Below are 22784 nucleotides of genomic sequence, written 5' to 3' on the forward strand. Positions count from 1 at the left end.
TGAAGCCTTATTAAGTGTTAAATAAATACAATACACTGTTTACAGTATTTACACATTTATATTTGCTTTAATATTTATTTTGGAACTTTTGAATTTGAACTTTCACAACAGCTGTTGGCTGTATGTAGACTCTGTTAACTTAACAGCTGTTGACTGGTCACCTTGCATTTAGGTATTTTATTAGTATTTACTGTGTTATCGATAGTCGAACTGTTGTAGTTGTTAACAGTGCAGCCCTTTAGTTTGGCGGTAAATTTTAAATTTGTATCAGCATATTAAACTAGATATACTTATTTTTTTTTAATGTAGATTCTTATATTATAGGGAAATATGAAAACAAAATGAGATTTTAAAATATATATATGGTTGATTCTCTATTTTATATATCTTAAGAAAACTGATCGTACACCTGTCCCTTAGCATTGCAGTACCTGCCCTCAATATCTCCTGAGCAAAACAATTTTAAAATAAACTCCAAGCAAAGAAACAACTACAATTAAGAGGCATTTTTTGTCTGTCAATTTGTCGGCCATTATAGAAAGTCATAGGACGCAGTTTTTTAATTAAATCAAATAAAATTCACAGCTGGCAGCTTACAAAATGAAAAAAACTACATAAATACAGCCCGCGGGTCTATAAAAGTTGTCATTACCATAAGAGAGTGAGTGAGAGAGAGAGAGAGAGGAAGAGTGTTGTTAATAAACCCGATATTTGACTGGGAACCACGCGCCCTGGTCCAGGCTCAGGCATATGGACAGATTCGAGAGCTCAACTAATAACAGTTGCCCTCAACGAGCTGTCAAAGGGGCGTTTATTTCCACGTACTTTGTCGTTGTAGTTGTAGTTGTTGTTTTCACACATAACTGAGGGTTAGATAACATGGCGGGGCGGGCTGCTCAGCTCTGCTGTTGGGGGTTAACTCATCGAAATCGGAAACAGTGTTCGCCTGGCACAGAACAATGGCTGGGAAGGTACTCAACAAAATTACATAGTATATAGATTTCAGTATAAAAAACAGGCCAATTTGATTAAATAACAAAGGAAATTGTAGGGAAATAAGCAGTGTAAAATATATATATTTATGTATATAATACATAAATCTCTCTATATATTTTATTGAATCCATATCTCACTTTTGGTGTAGTTTTTGAAGATTCTTCTACTATTTTTCAATTAAAATTAAAGCTGCGTAAGCTTTATTCCTTAGGCTATGCATTGATTATTCATCAGTCAATCAATCAATCAACATTAAAATATTTTTAAAATTTTTAAAGATTTTTTTTAGAAATTTCAAAGTTAATTTTTATTTTATTTATAGTTCAATTTATAATTTTTTTATTTTTTATTTTATATATTATTGATATAGCTATATTTGATTATAAATAAAAACGCTACTGATTTCTCTAAGTGTACTCTGAGCTGAGCTGAGCTGAGGCGTTGCCTCTTCTTATGCCTCTTATTGTTATTTAAAAAATTATACAGCCAAGGCTCAATATGTTGCGATGTTATTATATGAATTAACGCGCAGAGTGTCATAGCCAAAGTCAGGCTGCCTGTGCAACTGTGTGACCTTGTTATGCGCACAATGTGACCAGCTCAAATTACGAAACACAAGCGGCATAATCTGGCAGCTAACGAGCCTTTAAATGATGCCCATTTGTGTTTGGGTGTCAAATGAAAATCGCAATATTGTATAAATATATATATATGTGTGTAAGTGTGTGTGTGTTGTTTCTTGAGCCAATTGTTTGAAATCGGAGCATCCGGCTTGCTTGTTTGATTAGATATTTGCCAACTCAGTGAAATTCCAAAGAAATGCTTTTGGCGTGTGTCAAATGACAAACAGGATATTGATACTCTCTATATACATACATACACACGTGTGTGTGTGTGTGTGTGTGTGTGTGTGCTATAATTCGATTACAATTACAAATAAAATCAAAGATCTGCATATGACACCAGCAAATCTAGAGAAATTCTTTCCAACTGCCGATGAGCACAAAAAGTTTGGCTGCATGAAAGTTTCGTACAAAGGAAATTTTGTACGTTTCCTTGAATTTGTAGCTTCCAGCTGGAGACCTGGCCACGTGCTAGATGAAAATGGCTTTCCACTCAGCGCGACCACGCCCAGCCGCCCTCGCGCCACGTATATCAGCAAAATGTAATTTCATGGCTCGACAAACCCAGTGAAATACATGAGAGTTCAAAGTTTCAGCTTGTTGCAAAGCCAAGGCAGAGCCAGGGCCAAGGCAATGGCAGAGCTGAGCAAAGCGTGGCCATGCCGGCAGATTCTGACCGCAGGACTTGAAAGCGCCCGGAAGTTATTTAATGGGATTTCTTTATGCCCAAAGATAAGTCACAGATTGTAAGCAAATTGTCTTGTAAAACAATATGACTGAAAGACCCCAAAATATGTCTATGCACACAGATACAGAAACAGAGAGCAGCGAGAGAGTGGGGGAGAGGGGGAGTGAGTGAGCGGGCGAGGCGTGGCTGGCTAAAGGATAAGCCCAACAATTGTTGCACACACTTCAAATTAAATTAACTTTTTTCTCGCCCCCTGTCCACGTTGGAGTGGCTGCTGCGTCGCCTTTGTTCAATGCCTGCCGCTGACAGTTCCAAATGGAAAGCGTTTTTGGAGCTTGGGCAGCGAGCGTGCCCCCGAGTGAACTAGCTGTTCTCTCTCTCTCTCTGTGTGGCTACTTCTGAGTGTGTGTGCGTGTGTGCGGCGAGACCTTTCCAAAATAGAGACAATGTTCGCTGTGTTTTCGATGATTGCTCAAATATTGTCTTTGGCTGCGGCACAAGATGTTAAAACACAAGTTCAACTGCGCAATGCACAGCAGCAGCAACAACAACAATATTAACAATATAACAACAACAACAAAGAAACATAAAATAAACAAATCGCAATCGGAATGAATGAATGAGGCAATGACGCAAGGAAATCTCATTAGCCGCGTGTCTTCAAGTTTCATTTTTAATTTTGTACACTTTTTGATCTCCTCTCTCTCTCTCTCTCGCATGTATATACCTGTGCACTGAGAGAAAAACAATTTGTTCTATATAAAAGAAAGCTGTATTTTCATTAGTTTTAATTCAAGCTTAACAAGAAATTATACAAACAAAAAAATAAATAAATAAAAAATAAAAAAACTTCAATTGAATAAAATATTTATTTATAAAATTTATTTACTTAAAAAAAAATTAAAATATGACTTTCTTAAAATTTTTTTAATTTAATTTGAAAACAAATTTTGCTTGAAATAGTTAAATAATAAATAATAATTAAGAATTATTTTCTACACTACAAAAAGTTTAACATATTCTTTGATTATTCTACTCTTATTTATTTCATTATGGCTCAATTAATTTTATTAAATTATAAATTAAAATTTTTATTTAAATTTTAATTTAAATTTTATTAGAAATTCTTGAAATATTTTTTCTTGGTGACACTTTTCTCTGAGTGTAGATACTTTTATATTTCATATGCATGCACACACACACAACATATACACATACATCTATATATATTTTCGGTGGTCTTGATCAAATAATTTTGCGGCCAATGCACAGCAAATATTTGTCAACATTTTAAGGCACTTTTCTTTTGTCTCTCAATCGTCTGTAAGTGGCTCAACCCCGCAGCAGCCTCCCCGCACCCCTCACGGCCTGAGCCTTGTCCATTGACAGCAACTGTCACTGTCGCTCTCGGCCAGGCACTGGCTGAATTCGAAGCAGTTCATCGGAACTGGCTGCTGGGCTGCTGCTCACTTGAGCACTTGAGTCGCACAGTTGACTGCCCGGTCGGAGTCATCAAAAGCAAAGAAACATGGCCAACAGACAGCAGTACGACGGCCAACGGCAAGTAAAGTAGCTAACTGATCTGGCCCCCATCCTCCCCTCTCATCTGGCCTGGCCGGCACTTTAAGTCCAGCTAACGGCTAGCTGTTTGTCTTAGACTGTGTTCCTTGGCTAAGACCGCGAATGCATGCGCCTTGACTTCTAACTGAGATCATGATCAAGTTGAAATATATATATATACATAGATTTCTTTATGGGTGTAAATCTAGATTTGAAGTCGCATTTTATGGCGTCTGGCTGGCTTTCAAGCATGGCATACCCTGTAAAAGTGCTTGATTGAGCGGCTAGCTCAAGGTAACTGCTCAAGCAGTGGCCATAGCTCTATCATATTATAGACTATATATCATTTATGAAACATGATAAAGTTAGTATTAATATAAAAATATCTCTCATTCGCTCTACCAATCTCATTCTCATCTAGACTTAGGAGTTCTTGAAAAGACATTTAAAAAAAAAGAATTCTTTGTATATTTCGCTTTAATTCAAACATTTGTGAATACCTGAATAACAGAAGCCCATTGAACAGATCTTAAATATCAGATCAGATATATTTTTAGATATATCTAACTACCATAAAACCCCAAATTTAACGACATAGCGCATATCAGACTGAACGTATTGGCAAAGATATTTTTATAATAATGATGATTGTTGTTGCTGTGCTTTGTTTTCATTGTTATTCAGTTTGTTTTGTTGTTGTATTAGCTACTGGTTGCCGCTTGCCGCCTTGACTGTGCCTGCTCATGATTATTACGAGAGTATTTTTCTGTTTGTACTGGGCTATTGGCTGACCCCTCTGCAATACGCCTCGCCGCCCCGCCCCTGGGGCCTGTTATAAAGTGCAGCTCATGCATGGCGAGCGGCGGCAACGGCGGCGACATAATGGACATGTTTCAGCTTTTGTTGGCTGAAGAAGTTGTCGGCGCGGTACGAACTAATTTGCATATTTGGCCCGCAGTAAAAACACTTTTTAAGTGGCCACCCAGCATGTGTGAGTGCGTCTGTATGTGTGTGTACTTTAAACAAAGTTAAAATATGAGAAATTGCCTCTGCGCAAAAACCAGTAGCAACTACTACAACAACAGCAATAATAACAACAACAAATTCTAGCCATTTACAGTTGCCAACGCGTTTGCGGCACGGCAGACTACTGAGCATAAGCTAAAGAGTGACAGAGCGAGCGAGAGATAGAGAGAGAGCGCGCGCTTAAGTGTACGAGCGCGAGTGTGAGTGCGAGTGCGAGTGCCTGTGTGTATGTGTAGAACTGTCCTTGTGCCGCTCTCTCGCACGCACAAGGTCTGCGGCGGCTCTCTTCAGTTTGGAAACTTGTTTCTTTTGCGACCAGCTGCCAAATACAACATTGTAGCCGCTTTGTGTTCATATTAAAAGTGTACGTTGGAATGTGTGTGTGCGTGAGAGCGAGCATTAAGAGGCGGAGCTGTGCGCGTAGGCGGAGTCTAGAGAGCGCAAAGAGAGCGCGCAAAAAGGCAAAAACGCAGAGAGTGAGTGAGAGCACCAAGTGCGCAGAGCTTTTGAAAATGTCGCCGCTTCTGTCGCACATGTGACTTTTCATATTGATATTCTTGTTGCCTGTCGCAGCAGTTGCTTCTGCCGCAGCCACTGCCGCTGCTGCTGCTGCTGGCGTTGCCGTCGCTGTTTGTTTCAATTGCAATAAATTTGTAACATTCTAATAGGCCAATGCGACCCACTGGCGCCCCAGTTTACGCCACAGTCCCATCCCCCAAGCGACTTATATACACGAGACTAGCAGCGTTTTATTACTGTAAACAGCGTGACTCGAATTTCTATGTTGTCAAAACAAAATGGCGAGTATATGATGTTTTTTACGCCTATTTTTATGTTAAGTAAGATTAGGTAAAGCTTAATGCGTATTATTATATTTTAAATGAAAAAAAAAATATTAAAATGAAAAAGACATATGCATATATATATATATTTAAATAAATTTACTACAATATGTGAGCTGTACCTACTCTATTTGCAATACTATAATAGTCGCTATTAAATATAAATAATTAATCAGAATTTCAACTCAGCTTGACTTGCAAGTTATTTAACAACAGATAAACGAGCCTTTTCCCAAAATTAAACTGCTGTAAGACTATCATACATATGTAAGATTATATAAATAGAGAACAGAAATCATTGAATATGAAATTCTATTCAAAACGTATAAATCATCCATATCATGAAGTGGTTTCTATGAAAACAATTGATAGAAAATAAAGCTTTCATAGAATTGCACTTCTAAGTAATGTACATATGTATATATATCTAATACCAATATTCCAGCACAAAAGTCTTTCATTCGTTTCAAAATTAGTTGTTAAATTGCTTATCTGTATATTCAAGACAATCATACAAATACATTCATACATACATATAAATAGCCATGCATTGAGCAAGTTCAGTAAAAATATTCCACTTACATTTGTGTTCATAAAAATAAAATAAAAGAATAATAAATAAAATTAGAAGGATTTTTGCTATTTTTGTAGAATTTTTATGTTTCAAATCGAAATACATTTTATATTTAGTTGATTTATTTAACACTTCAAACATGTTTAACCATTGGTATAATCTTCATATGATGTGAAATAATTCCATTCAATTCCTTAAGTTAAATGCTTTGTTTACTACTGAGTGAACATTATCGTAATGCCAAACAATAAATAATTATTTCATGAGAACTTAGAGCTTAGAGCTTAGAGCTTAGGGCTGAAATTGAAAGGCAATTGGCAACATGCCAAAAACAAAGGTAACTTTAACAATCGAGAGCAGCTGCAGAAATCCTTGAGACGTGGCCCGGACGGCTGCAATTGCCACAGCAGTTGACCTCCTGAGGCGGCTCCCAAACCCCCTAGCTCTGCTCACATATACATGGGCAAAAGGCAACTAACAAGCACTGCCAACTGTGTCAGTTGTGTTGCGTTGTGTGCATGTGTGAGTGCGTGAGAGTGCGAGAGTGTGCGTTTGTGTGCATGTGTGCGTGTGTGTATCGCCTACGCTGCCATGCCAACCAGCGGCGAGGTCGCAACGCAGCTGAGGCGCCAAAACGTTTTTGGTTGGCTGTTCCACAGGCGAAGCTCTCTCACACACGCACACACCTAAAGCTGAACAACAACAAAAAAGAAATTGTGAAACAAAAGCAACAAAGAAAATGAAAGAAACCTCAAACAACCACCAGCCGCAGCCACCACCACCACACAAGAAAAAACCAACCAACAGAGCCAACCGAGACCCGCTCCACATTAATTCTGTCGCAGTCGACGTCGCAGCCACCGTCGCCGTCGCCGTCGCGGTCACCGTTGCTTCGAGTGCACAAATTTGTATACAGTACCAAATTAGATTTTGAAACTTTTTTCTTAATTGCCGCAACTGCTGCGACTGCTACGACTGCTGTCGCTGCTGGCGTAGACGTTAACGTCAGCGCCGACGCAGGCAGCGCACTTTGTGTGTGGTGGGCAGCACGCTCTCAATATTATTTGCAACCCTCTTCTGCCTCTGGCTGTATGCGTGCCTGTGCATCTGTGTGTGTTTGCGTGTGTGTGCGCACGCGGCTTTTGTATTGGTAAATTGTTGCCGTCTGCCGCCATTTGCCTGGGCTGCTCGCATTGAATTCAAATCAAGTTGAATCAGTTGCAACCGAGTGCTCCGTCTGACATGTTCGTCGCGCGTCCGTGCAAATAGCAGAACGAAAAACGTGAACCGTGAAATGACCTGAAATGTGCCAAGCGAATTATTTATAACATCAAAAATATAAATAAAACAAAATTTTAAAAACAAACTCTATAAGAGAGTGTGTCCCTGTGTGTGTGTGCGTGCGTGTGCGTGTCCATATTTGAGTGTATTCCCGTTAGTGCATTTGCGGCATGAGTTTACCGTCGGGCGTCGATATGCAGAATCTAATGTCACAGCATCCAGTGCTGGGCGCCTTGCCGCCCGCCTTCTTTTTGCGCGCCGCCTCGGAGCGCTATCAGCGCACACCAAAATGCGCGCGTTGCCGCAATCATGGCGTGGTACGTCCGCTCGAAGCGAAACTTACTGACCACCATTTGGTGTTAGCCAACTAATTTTCCTTGCCCATTGCAGGTCAGCGCGCTGAAGGGACACAAGCGCTACTGTCGCTGGCGGGACTGCGTCTGTGCCAAGTGTACGCTGATCGCGGAACGGCAGCGTGTGATGGCAGCACAGGTGGGTTGACGAACCGCCTCGTTAGTGGTTGCATGGGTCCATCTAATGTATCAGTTTTGCCTTGATCTGCCGTTTCAGGTGGCGCTGCGACGCCAGCAGGCGCAGGAGGAGAATGAGGCACGTGAGCTGGGTCTGCTGTACACCTCGGTGCCCGGGTCGGGGCAACAGAATGGCAGCGACAGCGTCACGCCCAACTCGCACAGTCCGACACATGGCGGTGGCGGCGGCGGCGGTGCCGGTGCGGCACCAGCACAAAACGGCGTGTTCCATGGCGGCATACCCTCGCCACCCAGCGACGGCTACGAGGCAAGTCCCACGCCCAGCCACCAGCAGCAGCAACAGCAGCAGCATCAACAGCATCAGCAGCAGCAGCAGCACCAACATCAGCATCAGCATCAACAGCAGCCGTCGCGGCAGCAGCATCAACAGCATTACAATGGCAATGAATCCGACACGGATGGACGCACTCGCTCCGAGCATCTCAGCGTCGGCTTCTCACCCACACGCACCGAGCTGGACGAGAGTCCCGGTAAGTCCCCTGCACGAATATGAAATTATTATATTTACGCCTTGCTGCCCGCCATCGCAAACAACGGCCACTCCAGAGTGCAGTCCACGTGTGCCATGCCCCATGCCACTTGCCCTTCCACAACAAACCTCAAAGTCGGAAGAAAACGCCCGCGATTTTCCGTTTTCAATTGTCACAAAAGCGCAGCGGCGCATAAAGTGCCACACTCCCAGCTACATGTGTGTGTGTGTGTGTGTGTGTGTGTGTGTGAGTGTGTGTGTGTGTGTGTGTTGCAGGTGTTTGTTAACACAAGGGCTTCCCAGCCAAGGCGTTGCCCTGCACTCGATTAAGCCGCGCAGCAACAACAACTTCTTCAACCCAGTCAGAGTTGATTTAAAGATTTCGCACGGAAGGGCTGCAAAATTGAAACAATTTAAAATTTAACTGAAGCCTTAAAGGAATTTAATTTAACCCTGTGCTTTGAGAGGTGTTAGGCCAGGTAGTTCTCAAAAATATTTTATGTCTGTTAACTAACTAAATGCGAACTGTTGCCTTTGTTGTATGACGACTCAGAGCTGAGCTGAGATTGGCTTTTCGATTTGACATTGTTCGCGAGTCTTAAGACTCTTAAAGGCAAAGATCTTAGGCATAGTTAAGGGTGGTTGTTCTTCAAATTATTTATTATAATTATTAAAGAAATTATTACTAAAGAAATTATGAATAGCCAATTCTATGAACTGCGACTAGGTCGACAACATTCTGTAGATCTTACTTGCATCAATAGTTTTTATGATAGTTAAATATTTTAAATCTATCTATTCTATTACACTAAAACCCAAGTGGATATAAATCTACCAATGCTTGGCTCATACTAAAGCAGCTCTGCAAATATTAAAAAAAACTCTTATAGATAGCAGGTAACTCTCTGACAATGCAAAAATGTGCCTAGGACGCTCTAGACTCTATAGAATAAGCCCAACACTTCAATAAATATCACTTGATTTTTCAATTTTGCCTGTCGTGCTATGTAATCATCGCATTGATCTATCATTAATAGGCTTATCTCAGCATAATTGTATTAGTCCAAGGCAATTTTCTCAGCTTGGATTACAGCTGTTATATGCCGTCTTCTTTGTCTTCCTTTGAGTACATTCAACTTGAAACTGATCGATTACCCAGCGGCTATAATAGCTGCTCTCCATGCACAGCCTATGAAAACAAGCAAAGGCAACATTCTCCGTTACAAAGAGCGCAGAAACAACAGTCAACAGTTGCAAAGTGGGGACTCTGAATGGGCCAATTTGATGAGTCTGGTTAACATTGTCAGTTTGTAAGACAATTCCAAGCTGAGGGCGTAATGCGAGACGCGCTCGCAGTCGTCCTTTTTGCCCTTCAGCTGAGTGTCCTGTCGGGAAAGGAAAACACGACGGGATTCTCACGCGAATCAATCGAACCTGTTCGCTGTTTATTTGCACTGAAACTCAAGACGATTTCACGCATGAATTTACAGGAACAGAAAAAAAACCAGGTGAACAGACGAATCTATCGAGTGGAGGCAGCAACAGGGGCGGGGGCGCAACTTAATTAAATTTTCACTGCGGCTTCGTCAACAACGAAATCAAATAGACAACCAAATAACAATCAAAAAAAAAAAAATATCGTATAACTTGTTTCCATTTGTGCACAGGCAGCGGGTTTCCATGTCAACGAACCCTCCATCCTCCAGCCTCCAACCACCAATTGAGGAACTCCTGCTACTCCAGAACTTCACTTGTGTTTGCGATACCCGTGATTAAATTCTTCTTCTTCATTTCACTGTCTTCTCTCGGTTGCATTTGATACTTTTATTTGTTTTGCCTTTTTTCTTTATTTTTTTTTTTTTGAAGTGGAAAACCGCACGGTTTTCCCACACTGGACAGATTCCAAAACTCAACCTGGCTCTGCTTATGTTTGCTTGCAGTTTCGAAGCGCGGCGCCGCGCACTCCAATGAAACCGATCAGGACACGGGCTCCGAGTCTGGCTCGCCCAGCAGCCCCAGGCCCAAGGTAGCCGGACTATTTAACCTGACAGCCAGCCTATCGCCCGCACGCACCGGCCCGCCCAGCTCGCCGGAGTCCGATCTGGATGTGGACTCAGCGCCCGATGAGGCCACGCCCGAGAACTTGAGCCTGAAGAAGGAGGACAGCAACTCGCCGCCGAACACACCCGCCGAGAATCTGCATCTGTTGCGCTCCTTCGGCAATGGCCATGCCCAGGGCTTCATGCCCTATCACCACACGCAGTTCCTGGCCGCTGCGGGGCTGCCCACACATCATCCAGCAGCGCAGTTGCCCCTGCAGCAGCAGCTGCATGCACAGGCCCAGCATCAGCAGCGCTCTCCGATTGATGTGCTGATGCGCGTCTTTCCCAATCGGCGACGCAGCGATGTGGAGCAGCTGATGCAGCGCTTCAGGGGCGATGTGCTGCAGGCCATGGAGTGCATGTTGGCTGGCGAGGACTTGACGCAGACGCCGCCGCCACCGCCTCCGACACAGGTGCCTCCCTCGCCGCCGTTTCCCATGAAGTCCGCTTTCTCGCCGCTAGTTCCACCCGCTGTGTTCGGCTCGCCCACCCATCCGCATCGCTATCATCCGTTCATGCAGGCGCATGCCAAGCGCTTCCTGTCCGCCCCCTATGCCGGCACGGGCTATTTGCCCGGCGTGCTGAGCAGCGCGGACATTGACCAGTCGGAGTCGAATGGCGCCAGCGGCATGGCCCTGGATCGTAGCAGTAATGCGGGCGACTCCCAAGATTGAGGCACTGGCTGCTCTGCTGCCCTGCTCCATGAGCCATAAATACCCAACCCAGTTGATCCTTGTTTTAGGGAAATCGAAGCGATTCGAATCGCAGCCTAGCAATTGGTTCATTTCTTTAGTTCGTAAGCATCGTAATGTAACACTGGCTATACTTGTACTCCTAGGAACAACCCACATAATATGCCTCTCTCTCTCTCTCTCCCACTCTCTCTCACTCTCTTTCCAAGCTGAACAGTTGGGCATAACTGTAAATCGTTTAACTGTAGCATGTCTATCACTCGGAAGTATTGTACCATATGTTAAGAGCTCGTAAGATACGTTTAGATCAAATTAACTTTATTGAGATTATTGTGTAAAGAATCATATAACTATGGAGCTACCTATATGTACCATAAATATATATATATAGAAATCCACTTATATATATATCGTACCATGTCTTAGTTAATAAATTACAAACACTGTGTTAAAGTATTTAATAAATTTAAAAAATAATAAAAAAATCAAATTCCAGTAAATTGAAATTTTTGCTTGCGATGAGGTTTGAAATCGGCCAGTTTAATATATTCTGGCAATACTATATGTGGCATATGTGGACTTGCTTTTTTATTATTTTTTGAGTTTATTTTTATTTTTATTATATTTTTATAATTTAAGTTTAGATATACTTGAGCAGAAAGAGTTAGCTCTCTGCTCGCACTTCTATATACAGCAGGATTCCACTGATAATGAATCGTTCTAGACATTTTATTTAATATATATCTTGAATTTTAAGCAATTATAATTCATATTGTAATTGTTTTTTATTTTATCTCAAGATTTGTATAAATCTTTCATATAGAACTTTTGAGTTCTGTAATAACTGAAGTGAAGAGCTAGAAAGGCAAAGGACAGATAGCTTCATAAATGAGATCAGTAGAAGGATTTTGCGCTGTCCTTGGCAACTAAAAATGTAAAGTATGATATATAAATCATATATATATATATATATATATATATATATATATATATATAAATTTCATGTAAATATCCTAAACAAATTCCTTCATAGAAAAGGATATTTTGTATTGGAAATCCCTCACACAACATATTCGAATAGTTTTGTGCTGGGATTCGAACTCAGCTATTTCAGGCAACAATTAAAATGACATATATATATATATATGATATATATATATATATAAATATGCATACCCATGTCCACTGAGAACCTACCGCAATGTACTCGAGCTTATCACTTATAATTGTAAATGAACTGCTTAAAAAGCAGTTTGATCCAAGAGTTTGTATTATAAATGCAATCAATCAGTTAGCAATACAAAAGAAATTTATTCCGCAGAATTTTATTTCATTGTTAAGCACACAAAGTCGGCATTAGCTAATCTAAATCGACCTTAGTTAGGTCTCGAAGGAAGGCAAGTTGCAGTAACCTTGGACTTGGGGGCAGCTCTTGTAGATCGAGGAGAACAAATGCTGATGATTGACATGGTCCTGCCTGAAGGGATGCGAATGGGCGGGCGGACCGAAGACGGCGGGCGGAACCAGCTGCGAGAAGGCGGAGTTCATGGCTAATGGGGCCGGGGAATACACCTGTGTGAAGTGCGCTGACTGTGAGGAAGCCTCGCGAGCTAGCATCCACTCCATGGCCTGCAGCACGTCGCCTTTGAACCGCTGCATCACTTGCTCCAAATCGCTGCGTCGCCGATTGGGAAAGACGCGCATCAGCACATCTATTGGAGAACGCTGCTGCTGCTGTGGCTGCAGTTGGGGCAACTGCGCTGTGGCATGATGTGCAGGCAGCCCCGCAGCGGCCAAGAACTGCGTGTGGTGATAGGGCATAAAGACCTGGGCATGGCCACGGTCAAAGGAGCGCAACAGATGCACGTGCTCGACAGGTGCATTCGGGCTGCTGTGCCCCTTCTTCAGGCTCAAATTCTGGGCCAGGTTTACGTCCAGATTGCTTGTTGCTGAGCTGCTCGAACGTGTGGCAAGGCCCAGTGTCCACTTGTCATGGAATCTAACCTGCTCTTGCTGCTGCTGGCGCTGGCACCCACTGAGCTGCGCTGCAGCTGTGGGGTAGCCACATAGAAGATGCTGATGCACAATCCTGCCAGCCCTCTCTAGCGCCTGCTGGCGATGCGAGGCGACCTGCAAGGCAAGCAGCAGTCGATTGGCTGATGCGTGGTTCACGGTGGTAACTCACCTTGGCGGCCATGCGCCGCTGACGCTCCATCACGAAGCGGCACTTCGAGCAGACGCAGCTGCGCCAGCGACAGAAGTACTTGTGACCCCTCAAGATGCTGATCTGCAGAAGACAAGAGCAGATGAGAGCAGCCCGTCGAGGATTAGGCAGACGTACCCAGCCATGATTGCGACAGCGCGCACACTTCGGCGTGCGCTTCATGAAGGCGGGCAGCGAATATTGTGGCATGATCTAAGCCCCATAGAGTCGAGCGAACATATCGCTCACAGCTCATGGCTGCAACTGCCTAGAAAACTACTCTAGGCTTGAGCCAATCCACATTTCCATTGTTAATGATAATCAATGCATGTGCTTCCATTGTATTTTAATCGATACTGAACAAGCCTAAAATTAATTATAAACTTTTCAAATATGCAAATATGCCAGCGAAAGGCACTTAAGACTAAGAGTGTGATATATATGCAGAGAAAGGCGCAACTGATCAAGAATATACTATATATAACGAACACACTTTAAGCGTTAATTAGCTGCTCAACTCTTGGGAATAGAACTAATTATAATGCGACTCTTCATATAGATTACATCTGAAAGACATTTATGGCTTAGCATGAAGAGAAAACGTCAGAGCATAGAAGGATTTTTATCTTAAGACTCAGTTAGTGAATCTTAAGTTTATATATATCAACAAGACTTAACTTTTGGTATTAATCAAGAATTTGTAAATACTCAACAGGAATAGGAATAGGAAAGGATATGGGCATACATATATTTGCTACATACTTAAGGCATATATTTATGTTCAGGATAATACTGATCTAAGACATAAGCAGTCAAAGTATTCTCTCTTGGCTTTTCATAAATATTTTTGCACAATAATTTAATAAATCTGAATCAATACAAAACTCATTTAGCATCAAGTCTTAATATCTAAACTTGCACAAGTAATTAAATTGGTAAATGTCTAGAGATTAATCAAGGAATCAATTTCACTTCCAATAAATAATCGTGAGAAACTTGTCCAAATAGGCTAAGCAAATGAAAATTGGAATATTCCGATTGAACGCCAGCCAAAGCAATTATGGGATTATGATGCGATGCGATGCGATGCGATGCGAGGGCGTTAGAGCACATCAAATTCATCTATCTATATGCCACTATTAACAAAAACTAACGGCACACGACGACATAAACGGAAAATGTTGTGGAAAAGTGTGAAATCCTTTTTCACACACACAAACACAAGCTCAGGCAACACACAAACAAAATTTTATAATAAAACTAATGCAAACAATGGCGATTAGAGACGGAGGGGTCCGTGGTCAGTGGCCAGGGGTCAGAGATCAATGCTGACCAGCATGATGAGGCTGCTTTCAGAACTAAGCATTTGAGTTATTTTACAATGGGCCAAAGGACTCGTTGGACAATAATATCGGTTACACGCATGCCATAGTGCAAATTACAAAACTATTTTGCGGACATGGGGCAAAATGGATAACAAAATTAAATTATTGGATATCAATTTGAGTCCAATACCAAGTGCTGTCGCATTGTGCGGCAACTCGAAAAGTCAACAACAAAAACACAACATGGGCCTGCGAGTGTGTGTGTGTGTGTACATACAATGCGCTCGCTGTATGGACACCATTGTCAGTGGCTAACAATGACGGGGTGGTCTAATGCTAACCCACAGCAGAGGCACAGCCGAGTGGACAGGACAATAGGCAGCAGGGCAGGCAGCAGTCCAGCCCAACGGGCAGCGCTCAGTGAGTACAGCAGCAGCAGCTTGCCGCTTGCCGCTTGTTATTATCAATGGACGAGAGCTGTCGATAATATCTTAGAGTAGCGTTCCATGTTGGCCAAACAATGCCGGATGCTACCCAAGGCAGTCGGGTAGTCGACGGCGGCAACACATGCATGTGCTCCAGTTGTTTGTGTGCCACAAACAAAATGCATACAATGTCAGGCAAGGAGCTGCAGGATAATGGACAATGAATTAATAGCAGGCGATTACGCCAAACTGAAGCCAAACAAACAAGCCAACCCAACAAATAGATATTTAGATACGATAGATGGCTGGCTGGTTAGCTACACCGAAAGAAAATATCATTTGAAATGGTATTCAATATTTATCATTGGCATTGTCATTGCCATTGAATATTCATATTCGTTATCATTGTTATTGTCATGATTATTATATTGTCATTATCAATATTATGCTATCGTACCTTATCATTACTATGATGATGATCATGATCGATATCATTGTCATTGTCATTATCATTATCATTATCATTATCATTATCATTATCATTATCATTATCATTATCATTATCATTATCATTATCATTATCATTATCATTATCATTATCATTTATCATTATCATTATCATTATCATTATCATTATCATTATCATTATCATTATCATTATCATTATCATTATCATTATCATTATCATTATCATTATCATTATCATTATCATTATCATTATCATTATCATTATCATTATCATTATCATTATCATTATCATTATCATTATCATTATCATTATCATTATCATTATCATTATCATTATCATTATCATTATCATTATCATTATCATTATCATTATCATTATCATTATCATTATCATTATCATTATCATTATCATTATCATTATCATTATCATTATCATTATCATTATCATTATCATTATCATGAGCAGGAGCAGGAGCAGGAGCAGGAGCAGGAGCAGGAGCAGGAGCAGGAGCAGGAGCAGGAGCAGGAGCAGGAGCAGGAGCAGGAGCAGGAGCAGGAGCAGGAGCAGGAGCAGGAGCAGGAGCAGGAGCAGGAGCAGGAGCAGGAGCAGGAGCAGGAGCAGGAGCAGGAGCAGGAGCAGGAGCAGGAGCAGGAGCAGGAGCAGGAGCAGGAGCAGGAGCAGGAGCAGGAGCAGGAGCAGGAGCAGGAGCAGGAGCAGGAGCAGGAGCAGGAGCAGGAGCAGGAGCAGGAGCAGGAGCAGGAGCAGGAGCAGGAGCAGGAGCAGGAGCAGGAGCAGGAGCAGGAGCAGGAGCAGGAGCAGGAGCAGGAGCAGGAGCAGGAGCAGGAGCAGGAGCAGGAGCAGGAGCAGGAGCAGGAGCAGGAGCAGGAGCAGGAGCAGGAGCAGGATCATTATCATTATCATTATCATTATCATTATCATTATCATTATCATTATCATTATCATTATCATTATCATTATCATTATCATTATCATTATCATTATCATTATCATTATCATTATCATTATCATTATCATTATCATTATCATTATCATTATCATTATCATTATCATTATCATTATCATTATCATTATCATTATCATTATCATTATCATTATCATTATCATTATCATTATCATTATCATTATCATTACTCTTGACATCATTACTTCGATTTATTTAGACCAAAATCTGTGTTGGCCTTAATTTTAAGCCGAGTTTTCAATTGGTTTTCAATACGATTTAAATGGAAGCGCAAATATTTTATTGTGTAGTTTAACTGGGCAAGGAGTGTGACCTCCGGCAACTTCTGCTGCTGCAGATGCCACACAGCCCTTGTGGCTTTGCATAAGTGCCGTCAATTAAAACTCAAACAAGCCAACCAGCCCAGCTCTACCTTTAAGAAATGGCACATAGTACAGCCCCAGGGCTGGCCTTAAGAGAGGCAGAGTAGGTCCTGCCAAAGGGTTACTTAACAGCTTAAATGCCTAGACATATGTTTTGCACCAAAATAATACACGAGGGTGGTCCTCGGGGCAGCCGGTCTTTACTTCTCTCTCTCTCGCCCTGTGTCTCATTCTTGGCATTAGTTTCATTTATTTGTTATTATTTGCTTTGCCAGATTTCAGTTTTCAAATGCATTCGTTTTTTTTTTCTATTTTCTTGCCCGCCTTGTTTTCACTAGGCAAACATTAAAGACGGAGACGGCACGGTTTTCGGGATTGGAATTGGGATTGGGTAACCCAATCTGCGGCTTGTCAAGCAATGGGTCATAAGGCTACATGGCAACTAATTTGGCAGGTTCCCCAGTTTCTCCGCCCCTGCCCACTCGTGTTGTTTTTCCTTCTTTTTTTATTTTTGTTTTTCCAGCAGCTAGACAGATGAGAAAGAAAAGAGAGCGAGCGAGAGAGGTAGAAAAGACAACAAACGCCATTTCAAGTAGCGAACGTGTAAAGTAGGTGGCCCAGACCTTTTGCCACAACAAGAGACACCGCCAGAGATGCACCGTGGTGCCAGCTACAATATGTAAAGCCCGAAACATCTTTACTGCATTATTATATATAATAATTCTTTTCGAAACACCAAACAAATTATTTATTACAAAGAAAATGAAAAATTAAAATTAAAAAACAATAAACAACAAATTTTGAGGAATGTTAATTTACATAAATACTGTACATATACATAATTCTGTAGATAATATATTTATAAAAAAAATTTAATTATTGAAATTTTTAAATAGAATAGAGGCTATATTTAAAGGGTATTCAATTGTTAACTTCGGATCTGATCTCATATATATATTCATATAGTTATCCAATTTAAGCTGCCCTATACTATATCTGACATGGGCATATAGTCGATTATATATCAGAATATTATATATGTATCACATAGTAAACACTTACAAAATAATTCATCATATTCTGCAGCACTCCGCCCACTGTGCGACGTCAATGAGGCTAGTGCCGTCAGCTAATAAGCAGAGTGTCCACAGTACACTGCATTGGAGTAGAGACCTGGGCCGCCTGTTGAGCAACTGAGACGATGAGAAATCAATTTTGATGCCGCCCAAGCAGACAACAGATGATAGGGAAGACACACATCTATATCGTATATAGTATATAGCATATAGTATATGGTACTATATATGATTTGAATACAGTAGCTGGGCTAATGGCTGAGGTTCTCCTGCTGCTGTTCTTTGATGCACTCAGTCGCCTTATGTTTACACAAAAATTCATAATTTACATATTGTTTTTTCACTTTTTTGTTGTTATGTGTGTTGTCTTTCAAATGATTTTTAACATTTGCTTTCTTTTTGTGCAGTTGGTGGGACAGCGGGGAGGGGGTGGGGGCTGCTCTTTTGCCCTTTTATCCCTGCCGACGCGTCACTTTGATTATTTCTTGCTGTGGCATCAATCTATGTTTCCGGAAGGCAACTGTACCTCAACTACAAATTTTTTAATTTTCAATTGAGGGGGTGAGTTTTATTTTTACTTCAATTTTTTTATTTGTATGTTTTTTGTTGTTTTGCTGCTTAGCTCATTGTTGGCTCATCAGGGTCCTCGTCAGTCGCCCGTCAAAGTCCTTCGTTGTGATTTGTGAACTCTGCATAAAAGTCACGTGTTGTCTCTGCGGTTGACATGGCATAAGCGCACGCCAGTGCCGCTGGCGAGGGGTGCGGGGGCGTGTGCATGGACGGACTAAGTGCGATAAATATCTAAATGCAACGCTTGGCAGGGCGTTTATGTTTATAAAACAGTTTAGCTGGCTGTGTATGTGGGTGGGTGGGTGTATTGGTGTGTGTTAATTGACAACGAATCGTGGCTCGAGTGCTTTGTGCAGGACACGTGAGAAGGCAAATGGGCATTGTGTTAATTGGCACGCGCTGGCAAGGACATACAAATGTTTGGCTGTTAGATGCGTTAAGTCAAATGATAAACAAATTAGATTCTTAAAATTGGCTCATATAATCAAAATATACAATGAAAGATGCTCATGCTGAAATATGTGAGCAAAGATAGTTAATAAATAGTGAATTTGGATGATCTACGACGTTATATATACTATTTATACATCTAGTATTAAGTCAACCTCTATAATTTCTAATACAAATATTTCTCTATTTTTATTAAAACAAAATGGAAGTCGTTTTCTCTCCCAACTAACTGTGACGTTTGCTCAATTAGCAATTGCTTCTGTACAAAGAAAATGAGTATGTGTAAAGACAACTACTTGATGTATATCAAATACAATATGTACAAACATATGTTTGTATTTCCTCGCTTCACTCTTAGCACAAGAATATAAAGCTGCAATTACAAATTATTTAACACTGAAATGAGAAAAACAAGGCAAATAATATAAACAAAAGTGCGCACTATTGGATACTTGATAATACAAAGGCAACGACAAAAGGCGTGTAAAACGAAATATACAAAATACAATATGCAAAATAAATGCTCAAAGAATAAAAAATAAAAAGAATAATAATAAAGAGCGGAGCGCGCACAAAAATGGCAACGTAACTGAAGAGCTACTCCAAAAAAAGCTGCTAGCGGAAGAACAAAGGAGCAGCCGGGGGAATGTCGGCTGCAGGAGCTCACTGAGCGAGAGTGAGATGGAGAGTGTGCGAGTGAGAGCGAGAGCCAGGCATAACAATACAGTTGAGCGCCGCGAACAAAGTTAAAGGAAATAAAGCAAAAACAGAAGCCGAAAAAAACAGTACATTTGATAAAAGCAATATTAAAATAAATTGCAAGCCAGTGAAGCGGGTCATAAAAATAGTCAAAATGAAGGCGGCGACAAACTAACCGAAAACAAGCAGAATGAAAGAGACGAGCATACATACAGAGCGGGCGAGGGTACGGCGGCGGGTGTGGAAGCGAGCAAATGATAAAGCTCAAGTGGACCAAAATAAAATATATAAAATAAACATGTCAGAATGTGCTGAACATACGTACTCGACTAGTTGATACCTAGTAGAAATGTTAAATAGGTTAAATAGATACAATAAGCCTTTTAATCATATTTATGTGAGACTATTTTGAATTGCCACGATACTGCAACTTATAGAAAACGTATCCGAATTCATAGGAAATATATACTCTATACGTCAACTATTGTCTAGTTTGATGATACTCTCTTCTGTAATATTCGAGTGTATAGGGTATATCAAACAATGCAAGAAACACATTTTATTTTGCAGCTTTTGTATGGGAGCTGAATCGGTAGCAGGATCAGCCCCTGTGACCAACCGCCCCTGCCTGCCACCCTGCTCCCTCCCCCCGCCGCCCCTTCTGCCCAGCAATCACAATTGACAGGCAGCGAAATACGCAGAGAACGAGGCAGAAAAAAGGATTCTCGGCGTTGTCCTTTGTGCGCTTTGTTGATCGAGTAGTTTTTGTTTTTATATTATTTGCGACCTCAAAGGAAATAAAAGTGTATGCGTATTGTATTTAATATATATAAATATATGTATATATGTGGAATATGTGTATATATAATGATGTGTAAAATGTAGTTGAGTGTTGAAGGGTTGTTCGCTTGCTCAGTGCGTAAATATGTGTATTTGTGTGTGTGAATTGTTTCTGTCAATCAGCAGCTCCTTTTGTTGCCGCTGAAGGATACAACGTGATATTGATTTCGAGTTGCGGCAAATACAATGGCTGCTCACACACACATGCACAGCACTCCACAGAGCAACCAATGAGAAAAGTTTCAAATATATGAGTCTCACACGGATACTCACACACACATAGCTCGTTCATGTTCCTTGCATAGTTTCATAATTACAAACTGCAATGGCGCAGGACATAGTGCTATGGCACACCAAGCTCTGACCACTTGGCATTGCAACGCCTTCTGCCACACACACACACACACGCGCGCATACTTACCCAGACCAAACTGGTGTGCGGCATGCGACTTATTTCGTCCCTCGCAGCTGGTGACAAATTTCATTTAAATGTGGTTAAACGCTTGTTGGCATTGCTCAGCAACGGGTGGTTCAGAGAGTAAGTCCTGCTCCGCCCCAGCCCTTCGCCCAAGCCCTTCTGTTAAAACTCAATTAAAACGGCATTGAAGTCATGCAAATTTTGACTTTGGCTCACAAATCGTTGCCCTGAAATTCTTTGTCAACTGCTTCAACGCCACTCTGCTCCCTCACCCCTAGCTGTTTCTTGGCCCTCTTCCATTTGGAATTGTTAACAATTTCTCAGAGCACATTTGGCGCACCCCCACCCTCCCCCATCCACCTTCTTTGCTGGCGCATCGAATTGAGACAATGAGACATCGATTCAGTTCATCCTTTTTTCAATCCTTGCTGCGGAATGTCTGCAATTTACGCACATTTTTATTCAAATTTTGTTTAGTGTACAAATTGCTGTTGCAAAAACCAATCCCAATCACCGAAAATGAAAAAAAAAATTGAGATAGAAAAAGTATTTTTATATTGAAATTCAACTGAAAATTAGATGATATGACTGCAACGCCTTTGCCTTTGAGAGTTGGCAAACTTATTGATTCGAGAATACCCTGCATATTTGGAATAATGTAACTAAGCTCATCTGATAAAGATATGCTTTAGATGTACTCTTGGAACTGGACTATTGTAAGAGCTGAAAACATGAAATTCCAGCAAATTTATATATCTATAACTCAACTTTCATTTATATAAAGAAGACTAGAAAACATTGTAATTTTTCGAGGATTCCTATGTTTTCTATACATACTTTCTGTAAGATCTCAGAAACTAAAAGAGCCAACGCTTCCTAATTTGGTATATAGGAATTGAATACCAGATATATATATATATATATTTCAAATCCCAGACTTTTTCCCAGAGTTAAATTGTATTTTAAATACCTGTTTATAAAAGACTCAATATTAAACTTTCTAGTTACACATGCTCAAGTCTAACAAGCTCTATACGCATAATCCCTTAGGACAGATCTAATGTTCAACGAAAAAGAATAGAAAAGAAGCAATCGCTATCAAGAAGTCCATTAACGAGTTCATATCAAGGCGGCAACTATGCCGCAAACCACATTTGCATATTTATGTACATTTCTTCTTCTCTGGTTTTTTTCGGTTATATTCTCTTTGGCTGGCAGCCGCCGGGACATTAGCATTTCTGCAAAGGATAATGTGCGAACAGCTCCTCCTGCCACCTCCCAGCCACCCTGACTGCCTCCCTGCCTGATGCGTTGTGGAAGCAAGCGATTTGGCATTTTCTCGGCTCACATTTTCACGTACTCTGCACATGTGTTGGTATCCGTGTGGGTGTGCGTGGGCGTGTGTGAGTGTGTGGGCGTGCGTGTGCTTAAGAGCCTCGTTAACAAAGTTATTTTGTCTTTTATAGCTCGACTATTTGGTTCCGCCTGTCGAAACATAATTTGCCATGTGCATGAACTATATACAAATTACATACATCCCAATGCCTGACGCCTGATGCCT

At 41.2% G+C, this 22784-nt stretch overlaps 2 protein-coding genes across 2 annotated transcripts; one reads left to right on the plus strand and one right to left on the minus strand.

Annotated features, from left to right (window-relative positions):
- The first annotated feature begins 7760 nt into the window (after nucleotides 1-7760).
- On the plus strand, nucleotides 7761-11549 carry LOC111592691 (doublesex- and mab-3-related transcription factor A2). The gene is made up of 4 exons (XM_023305058.2): nucleotides 7761-7907; nucleotides 7981-8082; nucleotides 8161-8611; nucleotides 10551-11549. Exons 1-4 carry the CDS (start codon nucleotides 7761-7763, stop codon nucleotides 11384-11386), a joined length of 1536 nt encoding a protein of 511 aa, XP_023160826.2. The 3' UTR covers nucleotides 11387-11549.
- Nucleotides 11550-12759: 1210 nt separating this feature from the next.
- On the minus strand, nucleotides 12760-13855 carry LOC111592690 (doublesex- and mab-3-related transcription factor A2-like). Its single transcript, XM_023305057.2, has 3 exons — nucleotides 13746-13855; nucleotides 13590-13691; nucleotides 12760-13534 (listed from the first exon to the last, which is right to left on the minus strand). Exons 1-3 carry the CDS (start codon nucleotides 13815-13817, stop codon nucleotides 12785-12787), a joined length of 924 nt encoding a protein of 307 aa, XP_023160825.2. The 5' UTR covers nucleotides 13818-13855; the 3' UTR covers nucleotides 12760-12784.
- Nucleotides 13856-22784: the final 8929 nt, after the last annotated feature.

This window comes from Drosophila hydei, unplaced genomic scaffold (assembly GCF_003285905.1).
Source record: "Drosophila hydei strain 15085-1641.00,03,60 unplaced genomic scaffold, DhydRS2 tig00008119-arrow-pilon, whole genome shotgun sequence".
In the NCBI taxonomy this organism is placed as follows: domain Eukaryota; kingdom Metazoa; phylum Arthropoda; class Insecta; order Diptera; family Drosophilidae; genus Drosophila; species Drosophila hydei.

What these genes read in the sequence shown, in the direction of transcription:
- LOC111592691 (XM_023305058.2), top strand. Translation starts at nt 7,761, where the DNA reads ATGAGTTTACCGTCGGGCGTCGATATGCAGAATCTAATGTCACAGCAT. An exon ending in AGCGTGTGATGGCAGCACAG is followed by an intron (nt 8,083 to 8,160) that starts GTGGGTTGACGA and finishes CTGCCGTTTCAG; the next exon opens with GTGGCGCTGCGACGCCAGCA. An exon ending in CGAGCTGGACGAGAGTCCCG is followed by an intron (nt 8,612 to 10,550) that starts GTAAGTCCCCTG and finishes GTTTGCTTGCAG; the next exon opens with TTTCGAAGCGCGGCGCCGCG.
- LOC111592690 (XM_023305057.2), bottom strand. Translation starts at nt 13,817, where the DNA reads ATGCCACAATATTCGCTGCCCGCCTTCATGAAGCGCACGCCGAAGTGT. An exon ending in GCTGTCGCAATCATGGCTGG is followed by an intron (nt 13,692 to 13,745) that starts GTACGTCTGCCT and finishes TGTCTTCTGCAG; the next exon opens with ATCAGCATCTTGAGGGGTCA. An exon ending in AGCGGCGCATGGCCGCCAAG is followed by an intron (nt 13,535 to 13,589) that starts GTGAGTTACCAC and finishes CTTGCCTTGCAG; the next exon opens with GTCGCCTCGCATCGCCAGCA.